Raw genomic sequence first — 19,189 nt, forward strand, 5'->3', positions numbered from 1 at the left:
TACCCTGTAATCCGGGCGGGAACATATGTACAGAGGTAGAGTTCTCCTAAAATTTCAGAGTAATAATCCCTAAACCGAGGAATGTTCCTACCAGCCTCTCAATAGGCCAAGGATAGAAAATAAAATTCAGATGCTTAGATCTGAATTGGTGAATTTTAAACAAAAAATCCATAGGCATTAGAAATTAGATGCATTAATTAAGACAGAAGGCTCTGACATTTTTTGATAGGTCCTCCTAAGAAAAAACCTTGTATATAATTTTTATAGTATCAGAAAACCAGTTTATAGGTTCTTGAGCCTACTTGATGTATTGTGCTATATGTTTTATAGTCGGCCATGGTTTTTTTGAGGGAAGACAATTTTTTCAGTATGGCTAGTTATCCTAATTAAGGATGAGACCCTGTAACTTTCGTATGGTTATCTATCTTGGAAACTTGAGTTACTTGTTGTGTAAGTCCATTCCTCACATGACTAAGCAGAACATATGGTACTCTTCCACTGACAGCATGAGCTCCCTCTCGCCATTGCTCACTGATGTGCAGCATCAGACGTTTTAAACCAGAATGTTCTCATCCAGATTTCTGAGGTGTATGTGATTAGAGAGACTACTCACGTTGAGTGTATACTTACTTGTATTTAGAGTAGGTGTGGGCAAAGGGTTAGGTTTCTATTTGGAAAATTTAATTATAATCGAAAGCCATGAGAATGCCTTTTTGTGGGTATTGTTTTACCATTCTTAATTTAAGGTAGATTGAGATGTGGTTGAGCTATTCAGCTGACTTTTTAAAATTGTTATCTTAAAGTAATGCATTTTATTCATGGAAAACTGCGAAGACAGTACAGACACATCCCGTGCTCTGTTCCTAGTTTACCTTAATGGTTACGTCTTACATAGCTGTTCAGTACATTTGACAGACCAGAAACTGACATTGGTATAATTACATAATTGTGTCATTTTGTCACGTACAGATTCAAGATACATACTATTCCATTACTACAAAGATTGCCTTCTTGCTACCCCTTTATAGTCACAACCACTTACTGCTTGCTCGCCATCTCTAACCCCTGAAAATCTCTAATTTACTCTTCATTTCTGGAATTTTGTCTCTGCAAGAATGCTTTATAAGTAGAATCATATAGTATGTGACCTTATGAAGAGTAGCTATTCTTTCATGTGTTTCCACTGGACACTGTGTCTGAAAGTTCATTTTATTTTATTTTTTTGAAAGTTCATTTTATTACCGAGGAGTGTTCCATGGTATGGTTGTTACCATATAGTTTAATGTTCACCTATTGTAGGACATTTGGTTATTTTCACAAATAAAGCTGCTGTGGTCCTTTTTAGCAGTTGATCATAAGTTTTACTTTTCTCTTGAACAGTTACATATCATTGAAGTTGGCACACCACCGACCGGGAACCAGCCGTTTCCAAAGAAGGCAGTGGATGTTTTCTTTCCTCCAGAAGCACAGAATGACTTTCCGGTTGCGATGCAGGTATTTTAAGCAAAACAAAGGAACTTAAAAATTTGTCCTCTAAGCACAAGTAATTAAAAAAATTCTACTGACAGTATAATTTAAGTGGTGCCTTTACTCAGAAATAGTGAAACTTTGTAAAGTAATACTCTTTTATGTAATATATAAACTGGGTTATCCTAGGCTCTTCAAAATTATGTTTTCTCTTTTATACTTATTAATATACTTGTGTTTTATGTAAGAGCTTTGGACATTGCATATTTGAATCTGCAATAAAAATGAAGAAACCATAAATACTAGTTTTTAATTTTTCATAAAAGCCTCTTGTCAAAATCCTAGAATTTTACCATCTCTAAAATGGAATGGGACTAAATTTTCTGATTGTAGGTTCATTATTTTACTGAAGTATTTATTTTCTTTATACAGATCAGTGAAAAGCATGATGTAGTATTCTTGATTACGAAGTATGGTTACATCCACCTCTATGACCTTGAGACTGGTACCTGCATCTACATGAATAGAATCAGTGGAGAAACGATCTTTGTCACCGCACCTCATGAAGCCACAGCGGGAATAATTGGAGTAAACAGAAAGGGACAGGTAAGGGCACCTTCAAAACCCAGCTGGGTCGTCAAGAAAAGAGCGCTTATGCGGTTAGCCTTTTTCCAAAAAGTAAATGGTAATTTTGGATGTCAGAAAATAATGTATGTCTAAAAATACAGAAGCATATATATATTATATACTACTGTATACAATCTGTCTTTAACACTATCTCAGAGAGAGGACTATTTGGCATACAGTATAGCCACATAAGGATTGTGTTTGTGTCTCTATTACCAAGAGAAGTGGCTCTTCATGCAAAGAAATTGATAGGGTGACATCTGACAGATTGTATACTTTCTTTTGGCTGCACCTCAGGGCTTGTGGGGTCTAAGTTGCTTAACCAGAGATTGTACCCAGGCCCCAGTAGTGGCGAGTCCTAGGGCTGGACCACCAGGGAATTCCCAGGCTGTATACTTTTTATAGGGGTTTTCTTCCTATGTCTTTTTTCTCACCTCTTTAATTATTACTGAATGTTTAATTTGGGAAGGTGATATGGTACAGTGGCTATGATAGGTTTAGTGGGATACTTGAAAAGTTACCCAATTAGCTGTTCTGACTTGTCACATTTGACAAACCTCCTCACACCACCTCATCCAAGTGATCTTTTTTTCTGTGTTTTAGTGTTTTAATGTAATTTAAAATATTATACCTGGAAGTATCTTTTTCCCTAAAAAAAAATGATTAAATGTTACTAACCTTTCCTTTTGTTTATTTTCCTCCAAATTACTGTTTTTCCTCAACGGTAAATGAAAGCAAATAGGTTTTTTGTTTTTTTTTTCTCCTTTATTCTATTAATTTTCAGAATATCGTATGTATCTGAAGAAAGAAATACTGTAGAGAAAGGGAGTCTCTCCCTACTTACCCATCCTCTCCATCAGTTCCACACCTGGTTAGGTGCTTCTGCTTTATGTTCCTAGATCTTAGGGAGCCCTCCCTGTGGCACTTATCACAGTGAGTTACAGTTGCTTGCTTAACTAGTTCGTCGCTGTTCTTCCTCAGGAAAGGGGCTTTTCTTTGTTTAATTGTATTTCTGCATTAGTCAGTGTCTGGCACAAAAGCTACTTTATAAATTCAGTAGCATTCATTTATTGAGTTGCATGTGCCTCTCTTGGAAAAATCAGGAATGAATGTGTCTTTTGGTGAACTCAATTACTGATAATTTTATAATCATAAAGTTGTTAAACCAGGGATAACTGTTTTAGCTAAAATATCCTGAAAAATTTACCATTATATATTTAACATTCATAACTTTGATTATTGATTGTTTCCCTTCCCTTCTCTCCATAAGTTTTCTTTGCCAGCTGGTTTGAATAAGATGAATGTTCACAGTAACCTATAGGGCTCAGGGCTTTACTCTTTTGATCAGAGCCAACTATACCTGGACCCAACCCAATGCCTTGAAGGAACGAGTATGATTTTTGTGGGTTGCAAAATTAAAAGTGATCAAGATGACAGTCTGAACTTGGTAGAACTGAATACTTTAGAAGATAGAAGAACCTTTTTTTCCCCCTGTACGTCTTAAGTACTGGTTTCTAGAACTCTGCTAATACAATCTAAAAATGGGATAAAGATAAAACTATGGATTTGGCATTTGGGGAAGGCTACGGAAAGTACAGTTAGAAGTGGGTTTGTTCATCTTCATTATTTTTCCTAGGAAGTAGTATTAAAGATGAAAATGGAAATAACTATAAAAAGAAAGAATTCTTCCTTTTAAAAAAAGATGTCTTAATATGGGGTAGAGTGTCACATTGCAGATATAGAATGACCTAAGCTTTGGAAGATGGGGGTCAGATCTGTAGAAATGAAAGACTTATGGAGGTTAAAATTTCATTTTCCTCAAAGGGAATAATAGAACAGGCAAATAGATACTACTTGTTTGGTTATTGAGTTCTCATTTATTTAACAAATATTAAGCATTTACTTTGTCTTCAACACTGCCTGGTGCTAAAAATACAATTAAAGACAAAGAGAAGTTCCTTTCTTTATGTGGAATAGTGACTGAGACACACTCAAATGAGAAATAATGGTATGAGAACTGGTCATTATGAGGAATAGAAGTAGTTTATAAGCTGGGGTGTATACCCAGATCTGGTCTTGGGGAGAGGAATGGATGCATGATGAAGGACTCCTTTTCTCTTTGGCAATTGACAGGAATTCAGCTTTTAAGCAAATAGATTGGCATTCTGTGACAGTGACTTACTAGGGGGACTGAGGGTAGGTAATTAATTGTTCTTCAAAAAGAAGCAATTAAGAGTTGCTCTTTGCTGGTGCCGCATTTATTAAGCATCTACTGTATACCTTGCAGTATATAAGGTGTGTGAGGATTCAGTGTCCTTTCCCTCCTTGAGTATATAACCTGAACTTTGGGAATGTAAATGTAATTAAAATTACTGAAAAGTCAGAGTTAAGAGGAATGTATCTTCAACTTCTTCCAGGCGAGCCTATGCCATGTTAAGAATGGATGGTAGCAAAGCAATTGGAGTTTGGACTGTATGAGATAGAGAGTTGTTTATATTACAAGACAGCTCTATTTTAGGAACCCCCAATTGGTTTAGTAGCACCCCTTAGTCTTCTCTTTTCTGCCCTCTTTTTTTCTTTTTTTTTTTTGCGTCAGCAAGAAAGCAGCCATTACAGTTTTATTACTTTGTCACTCAGTAGTCATCAGCATTAAACATATTTAGTATCTGATGCTCACGTGAACACATCGCAGCTGTTCATTAGATCTTAAATTGCAGGTTCTCTCAGTATGTGTGGAAGAAGAAAACATAATCCCTTATATCACCAATGTCCTACAAAATCCTGATTTGGCTCTGAGAATGGCTGTACGTAACAACTTAGCTGGTGCTGAAGAACTCTTTGCCCGGAAATTTAATGCTCTTTTTGCCCAAGGAAATTACTCAGAGGCAGCAAAGGTGGCTGCTAATGCACCAAAGGTAAGTAGTTATGAAAATGAAAATTGCCATGTTTGGATTGATGCCAGTGTGCTCTATTTCTAATACTGGTACAAGTGGAACCAGCTTCCCACAGAGAAATGAGACTTTTTTAAGGATATGTTTTCCTGTAGAATGAGTTACTTCTAGATTAGTTACTTTTCTATGCTCTAGATTTGGTTAAAACAGACTGTTAGAATGATGTGTAGATCTAACAGGCTCTGATTTACATAGATGTAATAATGTTTACTTAGTTGGATCTTATGATAACTACTGATTTTATATCCTAAAGATTAAACAGATCTTGTTCAATTCATGGTATGAAGAGTTGTCTGAACTTGACCTGAATTTATCCTCATCATTTTTGTATTATGTTGGACTGAATTAATAACCTTACTCCCTGACTGGTAATGAAATTTTTACTTAACCTAATGTGAACCTGGAATAATAGTTAGTTGTAACTATCCTCTTACACACTAGCATTATGATTAGATTGGTATGTTTCTGATTCAGAATAATCTCATAACATTGAACCAGAAGTGTGATAGACATTGCCTGAATCTTTACCATTCAACATGTTGAAAAGTTGAGATTTGGTTTCAGTAGATGGAATCATGCCTTTAAAATTGACTTAACAGATCCATGGAATTATTAGTGTGATACTGAATCATCTTTAAAAGGAGTCCTTAACATTTCTGTTTCTTAAAGGGAATTCTTCGTACCCCAGACACCATCCGTCGGTTCCAGAGTGTTCCAGCTCAGCCAGGTCAAACTTCACCCCTACTTCAGTACTTTGGAATCCTTTTGGACCAGGGTCAGCTAAATAAATATGAATCCTTAGAACTGTGTAGGCCTGTACTTCAGCAGGGGCGGAAACAGCTTTTGGAGAAGTGGTTAAAAGAAGATAAGGTATATTAGCTTACGTTAACATATTTTCACTTTGATTAAATACCACTTTAGCAAGTTAAAAACGCAGGCTGTGCCAGAACATCTCCATCCATGATTCATTGTTTGTAGGAATGGTGAAAGAATAGACACTGCATGAGATTCATAGACGTGTTTTTTTTTGAAAATGGGTTTTTTTTGTGGCATGTTGAGGGTAGCATATCTTTATTTTAAAAGGGAATCCAGGATTACTTGCTTGGTGGTTAAGCTTAGCATGAGACACTGCATGTTCATATTTGTCAACATGTATAAACTCATGAGGACTTAAGAATGTATTCCTGTTTCCCACATCCCACACTTGGGATGCCCAGTAGTTTCAGCCATACAACATTGTATCTTTTCTTTTAGAACTTCCCAAGTTACAAAATTGTGGTATCAAATGCCAGTAACCGGTTTAGATGTGCAAGGGAAATAAATATGTTATATACAAAGTTGAATTGGTTAACAAGACAACAGGACTATCTGATTAGCAGTGATATAGATTCCCAAAGTCATTTCGCAGAATATTAACTGGCGTTACATGAAAAAATATTTAACTTAGTAGTTTCCTGAAGTTATTTAAATATGAATATTTGAAAACTGTTGTTAACCAGCTTTCTTTACTGTGGGATTTCTCTATCCATTTTATATTCGCTCAGTAGTTACGAGTTTCTTTTCACATAGAGCATCTAATAGTATTATGTTTTCTAGTGTATATTATGGAAAATGTCACCTATTTGTAAGAAAACTAATGAGTTTAAACAACCCATTAGTGATATTATTGCTTTCATACCACTATAGAAAGTCTTTCTCCACAAAGTGGCAATATTGAATTGTCATGTCTTAGGTCAATGTCAAGAACTGAGGTGGTACTATTTTATAGCACTCTGGGTTGTGAATAACTTTTAATGTTACACCTTTCAGCTTTAGTGTATGTTGGTAGTATTTCTACATTACCAATGCTAAGTCCTTGTTTCTTGACCCAGCTTCTGTCAGTCTTAGAGGATACTGGAGGATAGAACTTCAGAGTTGGGATGCTTGGACAGGAGTCTGCTGAAGACTGGTTACTAGCCACATAGTACTTGAGGTCCGTCCTAATTGTTTTAAGATAAGGGAGGATGAGAACAGCCAAGGTAACTGAGTTGACCAATATAACAATGTAAGAGCTTTTTGGGTATCATTACCTATTTTGGTGAATGGTCATGTAAGATTCATTTGTGGTAAAAAGGACCACTGGTCAACTCTTCATTAGTGTGTTCAGTTGAGAAGGTATAGACTGATAGAACGTCTCATTATTCAGTGATAAGCGCTATTCTTTTGACATACTCATAAAATAGAAAGTCAACTCTAGTGTGTAAAGCAAAGCTCCTTTAGAGAAGCGGTTTTTCAGATTGAGCAGCTTAGGCAGATTGAATGGCACAGAGGAGTGTGTACCACCTTAAAATTCTAAAATTTTTATCTTCTTGACCTTGTGAAATTAGTGTCCTGCTTTACAACTTTAAATCCAAAAGTCAAGAAGATAATGAAGCTTAGGTCCTACAGATTATTCCCTAATTTTAAAGTGCTCTTTATGGTAAACCTCAGCTGGCTTTTTGAATATCAGATTTTCATTCGGTAGCATTACATTAGGAGCTGGATTATTCTTGTAAAATTGAGACCGTCTGGGGCTGATACCTGAATATTCTTAATAGTGAGAAGTACAAGATTCTGCTTCTTAAATATTTATACGCCTAACAAGATAGTTGGTAGAATCTGTACATGTGAAGTCTTGGTGGGTTTTTATCCTTAAGTAGAATGTAGAATGTGTGGAGAATTCTACTGAGACTCTGCTCTGAATTCAAAATCAGAAGTCTTTATAACCATAACTCCTGCATATTTATAATACGTTTTGGGACAACTGGGTGACTAAATGCCTGTCATATTAGTTCTTATTTATAGTGGAAGTAGTAACAACTGCTTATTTATAAAGTAGCTCATGGATTACTAAACAGTCTCTTTTCCCTTTGGACAGCTGGAATGTTCTGAAGAATTAGGAGACCTGGTGAAATCTGTGGACCCTACATTGGCACTTAGTGTGTACTTAAGGGCTAACGTTCCAAATAAAGTCATTCAGTGCTTTGCAGAAACAGGTCAAGTCCAGAAGATTGTTTTATATGCTAAAAAAGTGAGTTCAATGAAACAAATTCTGAACATAAATTCATTAAAACATTAAGAGAGAAATTATCCTATAGTCACTCTCAGTTTTAATAGTAAACTTCCTTAAATTTTTATGATTACTTGGGAAAGTATAAAGTACTAGTATGGTTCTCATTTACAGAATCACTTTTCAAAAATGGAGACAGTTACTCTTGCATGGCATTTAGAATTTAAACTGCTAGGACATATTTAACCTATTAGAACAAGTTTTTTCATGTTCAATGAGACTGAATAAGCTGATTATAAAAATTTATAGCTATTTGTTCAAATATATTATCACCAAGATCAAATTGTCTTATATAAACCAAGATCAAATTGAATTGAGCATCTGTTAAAACTGAATTTGTACTTTCACCAGTAGTTCTGTAGTAAGAAGATTCTATTGTAGAAGCAGCATTTATTTCCCGTGGGGGTGGGGGGCAGTGCCCACTGCTTTTGGTTTGTTTTTGTTCTGTGATTTCTTCTGTCTTTTAAAATTCATTATTGGAGTATAGTTGTGAAAAAGCCTTTAAATAATACAAAAATGGAACTCTGCAGCAGGGCTTACATTTTTTTCTGTTTTTAGGTTGGATATACTCCAGACTGGATCTTTCTGCTGAGAAATGTTATGCGTATCAGTCCAGATCAGGGGCAGCAGTTTGCTCAAATGTTAGTTCAGGATGAAGAACCTCTTGCTGATATCACCCAGGTAAACAAATTTAAAATGTATCTTGTAGAAGTTAATTTATGTAGAGAATGGTGGAGGGGGGGAGCATCTGAGTTTAAACAACCTGGAGAAGAACAGGTTAACTTTTTTATTTGTAGAAATTAGAGCTATGTTTATTTATTTACATGGATAAATTTCAACTATGTTACCCAAGAAAAGCAAATTGTAGAAGAATGGACAGTAAGATACCATCTATATATATAGCTTTAAAGCATGCAAAACAAATCCCACCTCATTTAGAGTGATGTATGTATTAAAGATGTGAAAAATATAGGTATAATAAAACACAAAGGCTAGTCTCTGCCACTTGGTGAAGGGAGAGAGAAAATGCATATATGAAGTGGGAATCAAGGACTTTTTCATTTTTATGCTTTTGTGTCTTTTAAACAGTTCATCAGGGACTTCCCTGGTGGTCCAGTGGTTAGGAGTCATGCTTCCACTGCATGGGGTACAGATTCAGTCTCTGGTGAGGGAACTGAAGTCCGGCGTGCCGTGTGGTGTGGCATGCACGTGTGCATCAGTCAGTCAATCATCAAAATTTTAAATCTTGCAGTTTATATTCTGCTACTATATAGTATCTTGAAATATTTTATGGTGTTTTTACTAGAACTAAAGTAACTGTGGAAGATAAAACTTCTTGTTAAATTACAAGGTTATGTTATCTAAATAATATTCTTTAAATCTGGGATTTGATCTGGTAGTGTTTTATATATGAAGAAAGAGATAATGTTTAATTTCCTTTCACTTACCTAGATTGTCAACAGTATCATAAAGTAGTGTTTAAGTATCTTAAAACAGTTTCCCTTACATCTTTTTTTGCAGATTGTCGATGTGTTTATGGAATACAATCTAATTCAGCAGTGTACTGCATTCTTGCTTGATGCGCTGAAGAATAATCGCCCATCTGAAGGTCCTTTACAGACGAGGTTGCTTGAGATGAACCTTATGCATGCACCTCAGGTATGTGTTTTCATGCATTTTAGAGCATGTTTCTGTCAACTGTTTTTCTACAGCTGTTATTCAGAGCTTCTTAGATTAAGTTATTTGAAGCTACTGGGATACCCATTCCTGATTTTAGAAAATTTGGCTAAAATGCTCTTTGTAACTTTCTCTCCTTTATCAGTCCAGTATTGGATCTTAAGGTGTAATTTGGATATGGAATTACTGATACAGGTGGAGTGGTAAGATAAACTCATCCTTTTATGGTTTTCTAGGTTGCAGATGCTATTCTGGGCAATCAGATGTTCACGCATTATGACCGGGCTCACATCGCTCAGCTGTGTGAAAAGGCCGGCCTCCTGCAGCGCGCGTTAGAACACTTCACTGACTTGTATGATATCAAGCGTGCGGTTGTTCACACCCATCTTCTTAACCCTGAGGTATTTCAGTGTCTTACCTATTAGTTACCATTACTTGGTATACCGAAAATGTGTTTGTGTAACCGAATGATAGTAATTTTATACCACCATTAGATTTAATATTATTTCATTTACTTATTTATTTTGTCCTCTAGTGGTTAGTAAATTACTTTGGGTCCTTATCAGTGGAAGACTCCCTGGAATGTCTCAGGGCCATGCTGTCTGCCAATATTCGTCAGAATCTACAGATCTGTGTACAAGTGGCTTCTAAGTATCACGAACAACTGTCCACTCAGTCTCTGATTGAACTTTTTGAATCGTTCAAGAGTTTTGAAGGTAATTAAAAGTCCGAGTCATTTTAAATAACTTAAGGTAGCCAAGAGGGCTATAGGTCATAGTTTATTAATGGTCATAGGCTATTGGAAATTCTTTCTACAAGTTTATTTTGATGGAATATTTTAAGTTTTATTGTCAATAAATACAGTCAGGCATCGTCTGTCAGATTCTAGGGTCATGAAGTGAATAAGACTGTCTGCATGGATACATTGTAGGTCAATTAAAGGCAGAATCTTAACTACAGATATATGTAGTAGCTTTGGCATATTTGAATAAGATGAAAATACTAATGATCGGGTATATAATGATCATGTTTATATTGTCTGAATCTTGTAATGGCAAATGATTCTAGCCGAGGAAGTTTTGTGACTTGTCCCTGTAGCAGGTTTTCGCAGTCTCCATGCTATAGACGTTTTGGGCTGGATAATTTGAGTTGGAGGGTACATTGTTGTATGCCTGCAGGATATTTGGCAGAATTGCTGGCTTCAGTTCAGTAAATGCCAGAAGCATCAGCTCCACCAGTTGTGACCACTGAAAATGTCTCCTGGGAAGAAAACCATTTCGTCCACAGCTGAGAACCACTGCTGTACTGAGCGCTAATGTGATCACTCTCAGTGGCTTTTAGGTTCATTAGCTAAACATCTGGTCTCTGCTTAACTTTTCCTCCCTCTTTTTGTAGGACTACTCTAGACAGAAGGACTAAGAGAGTTCTACATAATTTTCTTAATTTTTTCAGTTCTTATATGTTAACTGTGTGCTACATTTATACTGTTCATTCAGTACATAGCCACCAGCCACATGTAGCTGTGTAAATAAAAGTATTAAAATTGAATGCAGTTAAAACTTTAGTTCTTCAGTCACACTAGCAATGTTTCAGGTGCTCAGTAGCCACATCTGGTTAGTGGCTGCTATGTTAGTGGTCTTAATAGAGTATTTGCATCACTGCAGAAAATCCTGTTGAACAGCACTGCATTAAATTCTTTTTAAGCTACTTTTGTGTGTTTTCTGTTAACTGCATATGTAAAAGCACCTGCTGTAGTGGACTTTATTCAAAATTTCTGATCTGAAATATGCTGTGATAATTAGTTTTGATATTAAGTAGCTGTCTCCTATTTCTCAACCACCATTAGTAGAAAACATTGACTTTTCTGTTCTGTAGGGTATAAGTCCATTTATTGAACTGATTAGTGGATTATTTAATATTGAGCTTTTTCAGCAACTAGATTTTATTTGGGAGTGGAGTGTTCAGTATAACAGTGTTTTGTTTGCTTGTTTTTTAAATTTTGGTATAATTGACATAATATTTTTTAATTGCTTAAGTATTTTTTCAGTTCTGTTCTCAGAAGTACACCTGTGCTTAATGTCAATTATTTTTTTTTTAAGGTCTTTTTTATTTTTTGGGATCCATTGTTAACTTTAGTCAAGACCCAGATGTGCACTTTAAATATATTCAGGCAGCTTGCAAGACTGGGCAGATCAAAGAAGTAGAAAGAATCTGCAGAGAAAGCAACTGCTATGATCCTGAGCGAGTCAAGAATTTTCTCAAGGTAAGTGGTTTTGAGTAGTGCATTTTCTAGTTGGTTTGAAGATCAGCAGTCCTGCAAGGGTTTGCTCATAGTTAAAAAAATTTTTTTCCCTAAAAGTGAAATTCTTAGAATCTCAAAATTGTGTACTGAATGATTTCTTCCAAATTTCATACTCTGTGATTTCCTTTGAAATAAGGAAGGAAATTGGTAAGTAATATTTAAGAATGACCATCTGTTTAAGTGAAGAGAAAAAAATCACTATCTTTAAGGAATTTCCTTTCTTTCACTTTAATTTTAGAAGAAAATTTTTGTTAAGTGATTGGAGACACTCAGTGTTATTTTAGAATATCATTTAGGCACTTTTTGAATATTAAGGTCAGCTTGCCCTCTGTGTTCTTTTAAGGGGCCCGTGTATGCAAAGGGTTCCACTGTGTAAAGGAAATACATTTTTCTCTGTCATTAGCCCAATTCTAGAAATTAAATATTAATCATGCACAATTTATAAATTGAAGGCACAGTCAAACAGAAAAACTACAGCTTTGTGACACACAAATTTGGTTATGGAGAAGTAGAACTACTTGTGTTGGAGTGAAGAATAATAGTTTAAAGATTCTTAGGTCTTTAAGGCATACCTAAGGGCAGTTTATTTTATTTAATGTTTAGCTTTGTCATACCTATTAATTACTTTGTGGGGAAAATAAAACTTTAACGTTGGCAGTCATTTATAATAATTAGGAAATTACAGAACATTCAGATCCCCCCAATACATATATTTATATACTTTGAGTTCAGTTCAGTTGCTCAGTCATGTCCGACTCATTGCAGCTCTCTGGACTGCAGCACACCAGGCTTCTCTATGCATTACCAACTCCTGGAGCTTGCTGAAACTCATGTCCATCGAGTTGGTGATGCCATCCAACCATCTCATCCTCTGTTGTCCCCTTCTCCTCCTGCCTTCAATCTTTCCCACCATCAGGGTCTTTTCCAGTAAGTCAGCTCTTCGCCTCAGGTGGCCAAAGTATTGAAGCTTCAACTTCAGCATCAGTCCTTCCAATAAATATTTAGGACTGATTTCCTTTAGGATGGACTGGTTTGACCTCCTTGCAGTCCAAGGGACTCTCAAGAGCCTTCTCCAACACCGCAGTTCAAAAGCATCACCTTTATACTTATATTAAAAATATGTTAAATGAGTTCAAAGATTGTATATAAAGTTCTTAAGTATTTTTTCTTTTGAAAGAATTTTAGATTGAAACTAAAATCAAAATATTCATTGTGTGAGTTAGTAGGGAAAAGGAGGCTTTTCGTACTCCTACAGTGATCATTTTTAGATAATCTATAGTTGTATTAACTGATTCTTCTTTTGAAGAACTTAATACATAGATTAAATAGCTAAACCCTTAGGAGTTTTAGTATAATGATGTAAAATGCTGAAGTTGCCTTATATTTTAGATTAAAAGATAAACATTCCCCCAAAAGTATAATGTCTAGGCCATCATGAATATTCTGAAGAACCTAGCTAGTATGATATGTGTGAACCCAAGACTTCCTGGTGTCAGAAAAAAACATCCAAATGAGAAAGATTTGATACTCTATGCTTCACCTAGTGTACCTATAGTACCTGTCACTTTCTCCTTTGAGTATCAATACTGTATCCTTTTTTAAAAAGTGCTACCAGATCTTACTGATTTTGTTTTTATTAAGCTCTCAGTCTTTATGCTTCAATTGTAATTTCTTTAGCATTGAGTTGTAGTATTTGAGTTACCATATATATGTAAAGCAGGACTAAGTTAACTATTTTCACCTAATTATTATCTTGACCTTCAAAGAAAAACTCTTGAAACTAGGATGTGGCTGTCTTACCTTGCTTAGCCCATGAGATCTAATTAGATGAGGAATCCTCCCTCCATGCTTGTGAATTGTGTGCAAATCTAATAGAGGAGAGTAGGTGTGAATTACGGGCTTTTGAACCAGTCAGACCTGGTTCAAATTCTCTCCTTTCTATGAGCTGTTTATTCCTTCAGTAAATGTCTAGCTCTTACCTCAGGCAAATTAACGAAGGTGTCTCAGCCTTGGTTTCCCCAGCCACAAGCTGTGTTTGTCAGGTAGCTGGTATGCCACAGGTGTTCAAGTGATAACTGTGGTTAATAAGCTGTGTTGGTGGCCTTGAAAATAAGGTATTATCAACCTTTCTAGCAGGCAAGTTTTGTTTCTTTTTGGTTTTAAGTTATTCCTGACTCAAAGGAATTTTAATTCCCGCCCAAGTTAGAGGAAAAACCTAATCTCTTATTTAATAATTGGAGATGGGAGTTCAGTGCTAAGATGCTACTGTTGGATATTCAGCCCAATGAGAATGAACATAGTGGACCATTTACTCACTTTCCTTATTGATCTGCTGTTTGTAGCCACATGCTACATTTCATCATCACTGGTATTCAGCTTCATTTTGGAGGTACTAGTTGTATTATAATTGACTGGTGTTATATGTAAACTGTGATAATAAAAATACTTCTCTGAATCTAATCTTGACTATTAGACAAGTGCCAGGTATATGCTAGCCACCAGGAGAACAAAGAGTGATAGAATATGAACTCTTCCTTTATAGTAGCCTGTAAGCAGGATGAAATTCTGTCATTAGCGTTATTTGGCTCATGCCCTAAACTTGTGGAACTCTCATCTCGTATAGAAAACATAAAACTGTTCTTCAGACCCATGCCTCTTGCTACTTTTGATCTTATTTCCCATTTTTTTCCTTTTCCTGGTTTTGTTTCAACCTCACTGGCCTGCTTGCTATTCCTGTAACTCCCCAAAACCTCTCCTGTCCCAGGGCCTTTGCTTGCCCTTTCCCATTTTCCTCGCAGACCTTCCTGACCTGCTTTTGTACCTTCTTAGAGATTTCTAACAAAATGTCACGAGGAAGGATGTCTCTGATTACCCTCCTTCTATCTAAAATAAAACCTGTCCATCCTCACTATCCCCTTATCTTGTTCTCTTTTTCATTATAACACTTAACATTGTCTCTTCCTACCAGAATGTAAGTCTCTTTGGGGAATGTTTACTTTGTCCCCTTATATAACTCCAAACTTTGTGTTTAAGAAAACCTGAATTTGTTTATATAGTTGCCATTTTGATCCTAACATCTCTAATCATAGTATCTAAGGAGCAACCTTTAAGTAAAATTTTAAAATGTTAATAGCATTATTTTTATATATGAAATCATATGCCAATTTTAGGCAATTGAGAATGTATCCCAGTTTTTCTACTTTTTTAAATTAAAATTTTCTTTCCCAATACAAATAAGTTATCTCTCGCAGCAGAAATCTTAAACATTCCTGCATGAGACTAGAATACCTAAGTAATCTTGGATTACTTGCGAAGTATGTTTTCTCCCTAAGTGGTAAAATACTGTAGGTAATACTTTATATGTATAGTAAACAAGATAATGATTAGTGTGTTGATGTTTGTTTTGTAGGAGAAACCTGCCCTATTAAAAAATCTTCTGCATAGGTAGATCAAACACTCTTTTTAGAAATGATTGTAGCAGCTGTTAGTACAGAGTTTCCATGGTGCTAAAGGACTTTCCTTGATGTAAAAAATCTGCAGCTGGACTTCAACTTCAGATTTACAGCCATTTTGATTTTTTTATTACTATTTTACAGGATTTCTTACAACTCCAAGGTTTAGCGTTCCCTGAACACTTCGTAGACCAATCTTCAAATTATTTATAATTGGGTAGCTTATATGTGCTAGACTTAGGAATTTTATTCTAATCTTGCAGATTATGTTCTTAGTGGCTGTCATTGAGGAAAGTCTTGTCCTGCTTAGTTCTCCTTTAGTAGACTGTCATAGAGGAATCATTTATTGAGAAATGTTTCACTGTGTGTAAATGAATTCCTGATGGAACCTGTTGTTTTTTGTGCTGTACCTAATGTCTATGGAATGTAACAGGACATGTATCAGGTAAATGCCCAGTACAGGTGTTAACCTACCTGTCTATAACATCTGTGTCAGTCTGTAAGTAGGATTATAGCTTGGTATTTGTAATGGTAAAAGCAGTTAGCAATTTAAAGATGATTTAAGTGCTTTTTATTTTATAAACCTTTTTTTTGTTTGTTTTTTTTAAATAGCAACATGTGGTGTATTTAAATTCATGGCAGTCACCATCATGCTGCTCCTTGTAGGATTTATTATAACAGTATTAGAAGCTGGCCATATAGATTGGAATGGGGAGGGGTTTTCTAAAAAGTCATCAGTCTGCAGCAAATGTGAGCCTTATATGCCTAATTTTGACAATGTGAATCTAGCTCTTAAAGCAACTACAAATTCATTTGCTACTATTAATGAAATTCACGGTGTGATGATTTTATATCCTGAGTGCCACTGGGGGCTTATAAATCTTATTACTCTTTTGTTGTAAAGGGTATATATGGGAAGGACCTGGTATTTTGCTGTGACTCTGGATATTACTTCATAAAAATTTATGGAAACTGAGTTAGACCCTCTCCAACTGTTGGGGCATTTCTTTCTTTAGAAGAAGAATCAAGTTTATGTGAGCCTTTCCCACAAGTGTGGAATCTATTCTCATCTTACACTGATAACCTCACAGAAGAAGAAAATTAAGGTTTCTTTTTTCTCCCCCCAGGAAGCGAAGCTAACAGATCAGTTACCACTTATCATTGTATGCGATCGATTTGACTTTGTCCATGATTTGGTGCTCTATTTATATAGAAATAATCTCCAGAAGTATATAGAGATATATGTACAGAAGGTAAGTAAAACTTAGATAACTTGAAAATATAATCTTAGAGATTTTACTTCTCACACTGGACATCTTCATCCTTTTGAAACCCTGTGTGCAGTAAGAGTGGTGTGCTACAGTGGCTTTCAAATTTATTTTCCCCAGCGGAATCCTTTCTTGGATTAAAATTTTACATGCATTCCAAGTATGTAAAACAGAACAGAACTGCAGTAGTTGAAAAATTGAGTGGCCTACGCCCTACTTATCTTATAGTCTCTGAGGTATCCATGTCAGGCCATAGGCTCCAAATCACATTATTAAAACCATCTTAAATAAAGGTATTAGAAACTTAGCATTCTAACTCCAGAAATAGAAGGGCAGTTTTGCTATGATGGAGGTCTTTTTACCAGATAATATTTTCAGTCATTCTGTTCCTTTCACTTCTTTGGACTTATTTCTCCTTAGGAGTAACCAAGGCAGACTTCCTACTAAATGCCTTTGTCTAGTTTCAAGTTTAGAACCCGTTTATTACTGAATTTTAAAACTGAGGTTGAAGAGGAAAATGCGTTTTTTTTTGCATTTTGCTTTTTTTTTTTTTTTTTAAAGAACTCTTCAGTTTTGTTTCTTAGTAACATAATGACATTCTTTTTTTAAACCATAGGTGAATCCAAGTCGACTTCCTGTGGTTATTGGGGGATTACTTGATGTTGATTGCTCTGAAGATGTCATTAAAAACTTGATTCTTGTTGTAAGAGGTCAATTCTCTACTGATGAACTTGTTGCTGAGGTTGAAAAAAGAAACAGGTGTAGTACTGTTTTAATCTTCACAAGTAGGATAAATTATTAGTCCCTCCTAGCATGGTATTAAATAGAAGTATAACCTGTTAGTTGCCTAAAACTACTCAGTACTCATGGATCTTAATTCCCTAGAGATACCTAATTTAGAAGTGATAAGCTAGCTGTAACTTGCTCTATATGGCTGTCATATAGAATATCTGTTAATCTAGTCGTTCACCTTTTTTATTAATATTAATTGGAGGATAATTTCTGTACAGTACTGTGGTCTTTGCCGTATGTCGACATGACTCACCCATGGATGCACATGCGTCTCCCCTTCCTGACCCGCGCTCCCCCCGCCGCCCAACCCCCCCCCCCCCCCCCGGCTTGTCCCAGAGCACCAGCTTTGAGTGCCCTGGTTCATGCATTGAACTTGCCCTGGTCGTCTATTTTACATATGGTAATATTCATGCTTCAGTGCTGTTCTGTGAAATCATCCCACCCTTGCATTTTCCCACAGAGTCCCAAAGTCTATTCTTTACATCTTGTGTCTCTTTTGCTGCCTTGCATATAGCATCTTTACTGTCTTTCTAAATTCCATATATATGCATTAATATACTGTTTTGGTGTTTCTCTCTGTGACTTACTTAACTCTGTATAATAGGCTCCAGTTTCATCTCCCTCATTAGAACTGGCTCAAATGAATTCTTTATTAGAGCTGAATAATATTCCATTGTGCATATGTACCACAACTTCCTCATCTGTTCGTCTGCCAGTGGACATCTAGGTTGCTTCCCTGTCCTAGCTATGGTAAACAGTGCTGCAGTGAACATTGGAGCACATGTGTCGCAGTTCTGGTTTCCTCGGTGTGCATGCCCAGCAGTGGGATTGCTGGGTCAATCTCCACACTGTTACCCATAGTGGCTGTACCAGTTTGCATTCCTATCAGCAGTGTAAGAGGGTTCCCTTTTCTCCACACCCTCTCTGGCATTTATTTGTAGACTTTTTGATGGCGGCCATTCTGACCAGCGTGAGATGATGCCTCACTATGGTTTTGATTTGCATTTCTCTAGTAATGAGCCTTCACCTTTTTGCATGTTTATAACTACATTAAGTCAAACCACATAGCTATGTGTTTTTAATGTAAGCTATGTAAAAAGCCTTTTAGGTATGATACCTAGTAACTAATTCCTCTCTGATAAATTATCGAGTATGACAAGAGAAAAGCATTCCCTGTGTAACTCTGGGTTAAACTTGTTTTTAAGTTGAACCTTGATATGATAATATGAGTTAGGAATTTCCAGTAGAACAGAACATAGTGTGAGTGCTTCTGATACTTATATCATGAAGTCTTTTTTTAGCCAGGACATTTTGTGTTCACAAAGTGCTGATGTAGTAAATGAGGTTAGTGGGAAGTAATGAGGTTAAGTAGGAAGTTCCTCTCTAGCAATGAAACCATCTCAAGATAATTTTAACCTGGCTTGGTACAAGTGTTCTACTAATGGTAATCACAGATTTTATATCTAAATGTTTCAGAAAATGTTTGAAAAATTCTGCACTTAAGGACAATGGAGATGTAGAATATACTACTGATTTTTATGTTTTTAAAGCTTGAGACTGATTTA

The 19,189-nt window shown here is 35.9% G+C and overlaps 1 protein-coding gene across 1 annotated transcript in view; it reads left to right on the forward strand.

Annotated features, from left to right (window-relative positions):
- The window catches only part of CLTC (clathrin heavy chain), a 61,744-nt gene that overhangs the window by 25,070 nt on the left and 17,485 nt on the right, over positions 1-19,189 (forward strand). Inside the window, exons 5-16 of the mRNA XM_061142663.1 lie at positions 1,381-1,494; positions 1,900-2,073; positions 4,812-5,009; positions 5,715-5,915; positions 7,942-8,094; positions 8,692-8,814; positions 9,655-9,792; positions 10,047-10,211; positions 10,346-10,526; positions 11,910-12,073; positions 16,692-16,817; positions 17,449-17,591. Coding sequence (XP_060998646.1) covers positions 1,381-1,494; positions 1,900-2,073; positions 4,812-5,009; positions 5,715-5,915; positions 7,942-8,094; positions 8,692-8,814; positions 9,655-9,792; positions 10,047-10,211; positions 10,346-10,526; positions 11,910-12,073; positions 16,692-16,817; positions 17,449-17,591 — 1,880 coding nt within the window. The remainder of the gene's footprint in view (positions 1-1,380; positions 1,495-1,899; positions 2,074-4,811; positions 5,010-5,714; positions 5,916-7,941; positions 8,095-8,691; positions 8,815-9,654; positions 9,793-10,046; positions 10,212-10,345; positions 10,527-11,909; positions 12,074-16,691; positions 16,818-17,448; positions 17,592-19,189) is intronic.

Source organism: Dama dama, chromosome 5 (genome assembly GCF_033118175.1).
Source record: "Dama dama isolate Ldn47 chromosome 5, ASM3311817v1, whole genome shotgun sequence".
NCBI classification, from domain to species: domain Eukaryota; kingdom Metazoa; phylum Chordata; class Mammalia; order Artiodactyla; family Cervidae; genus Dama; species Dama dama.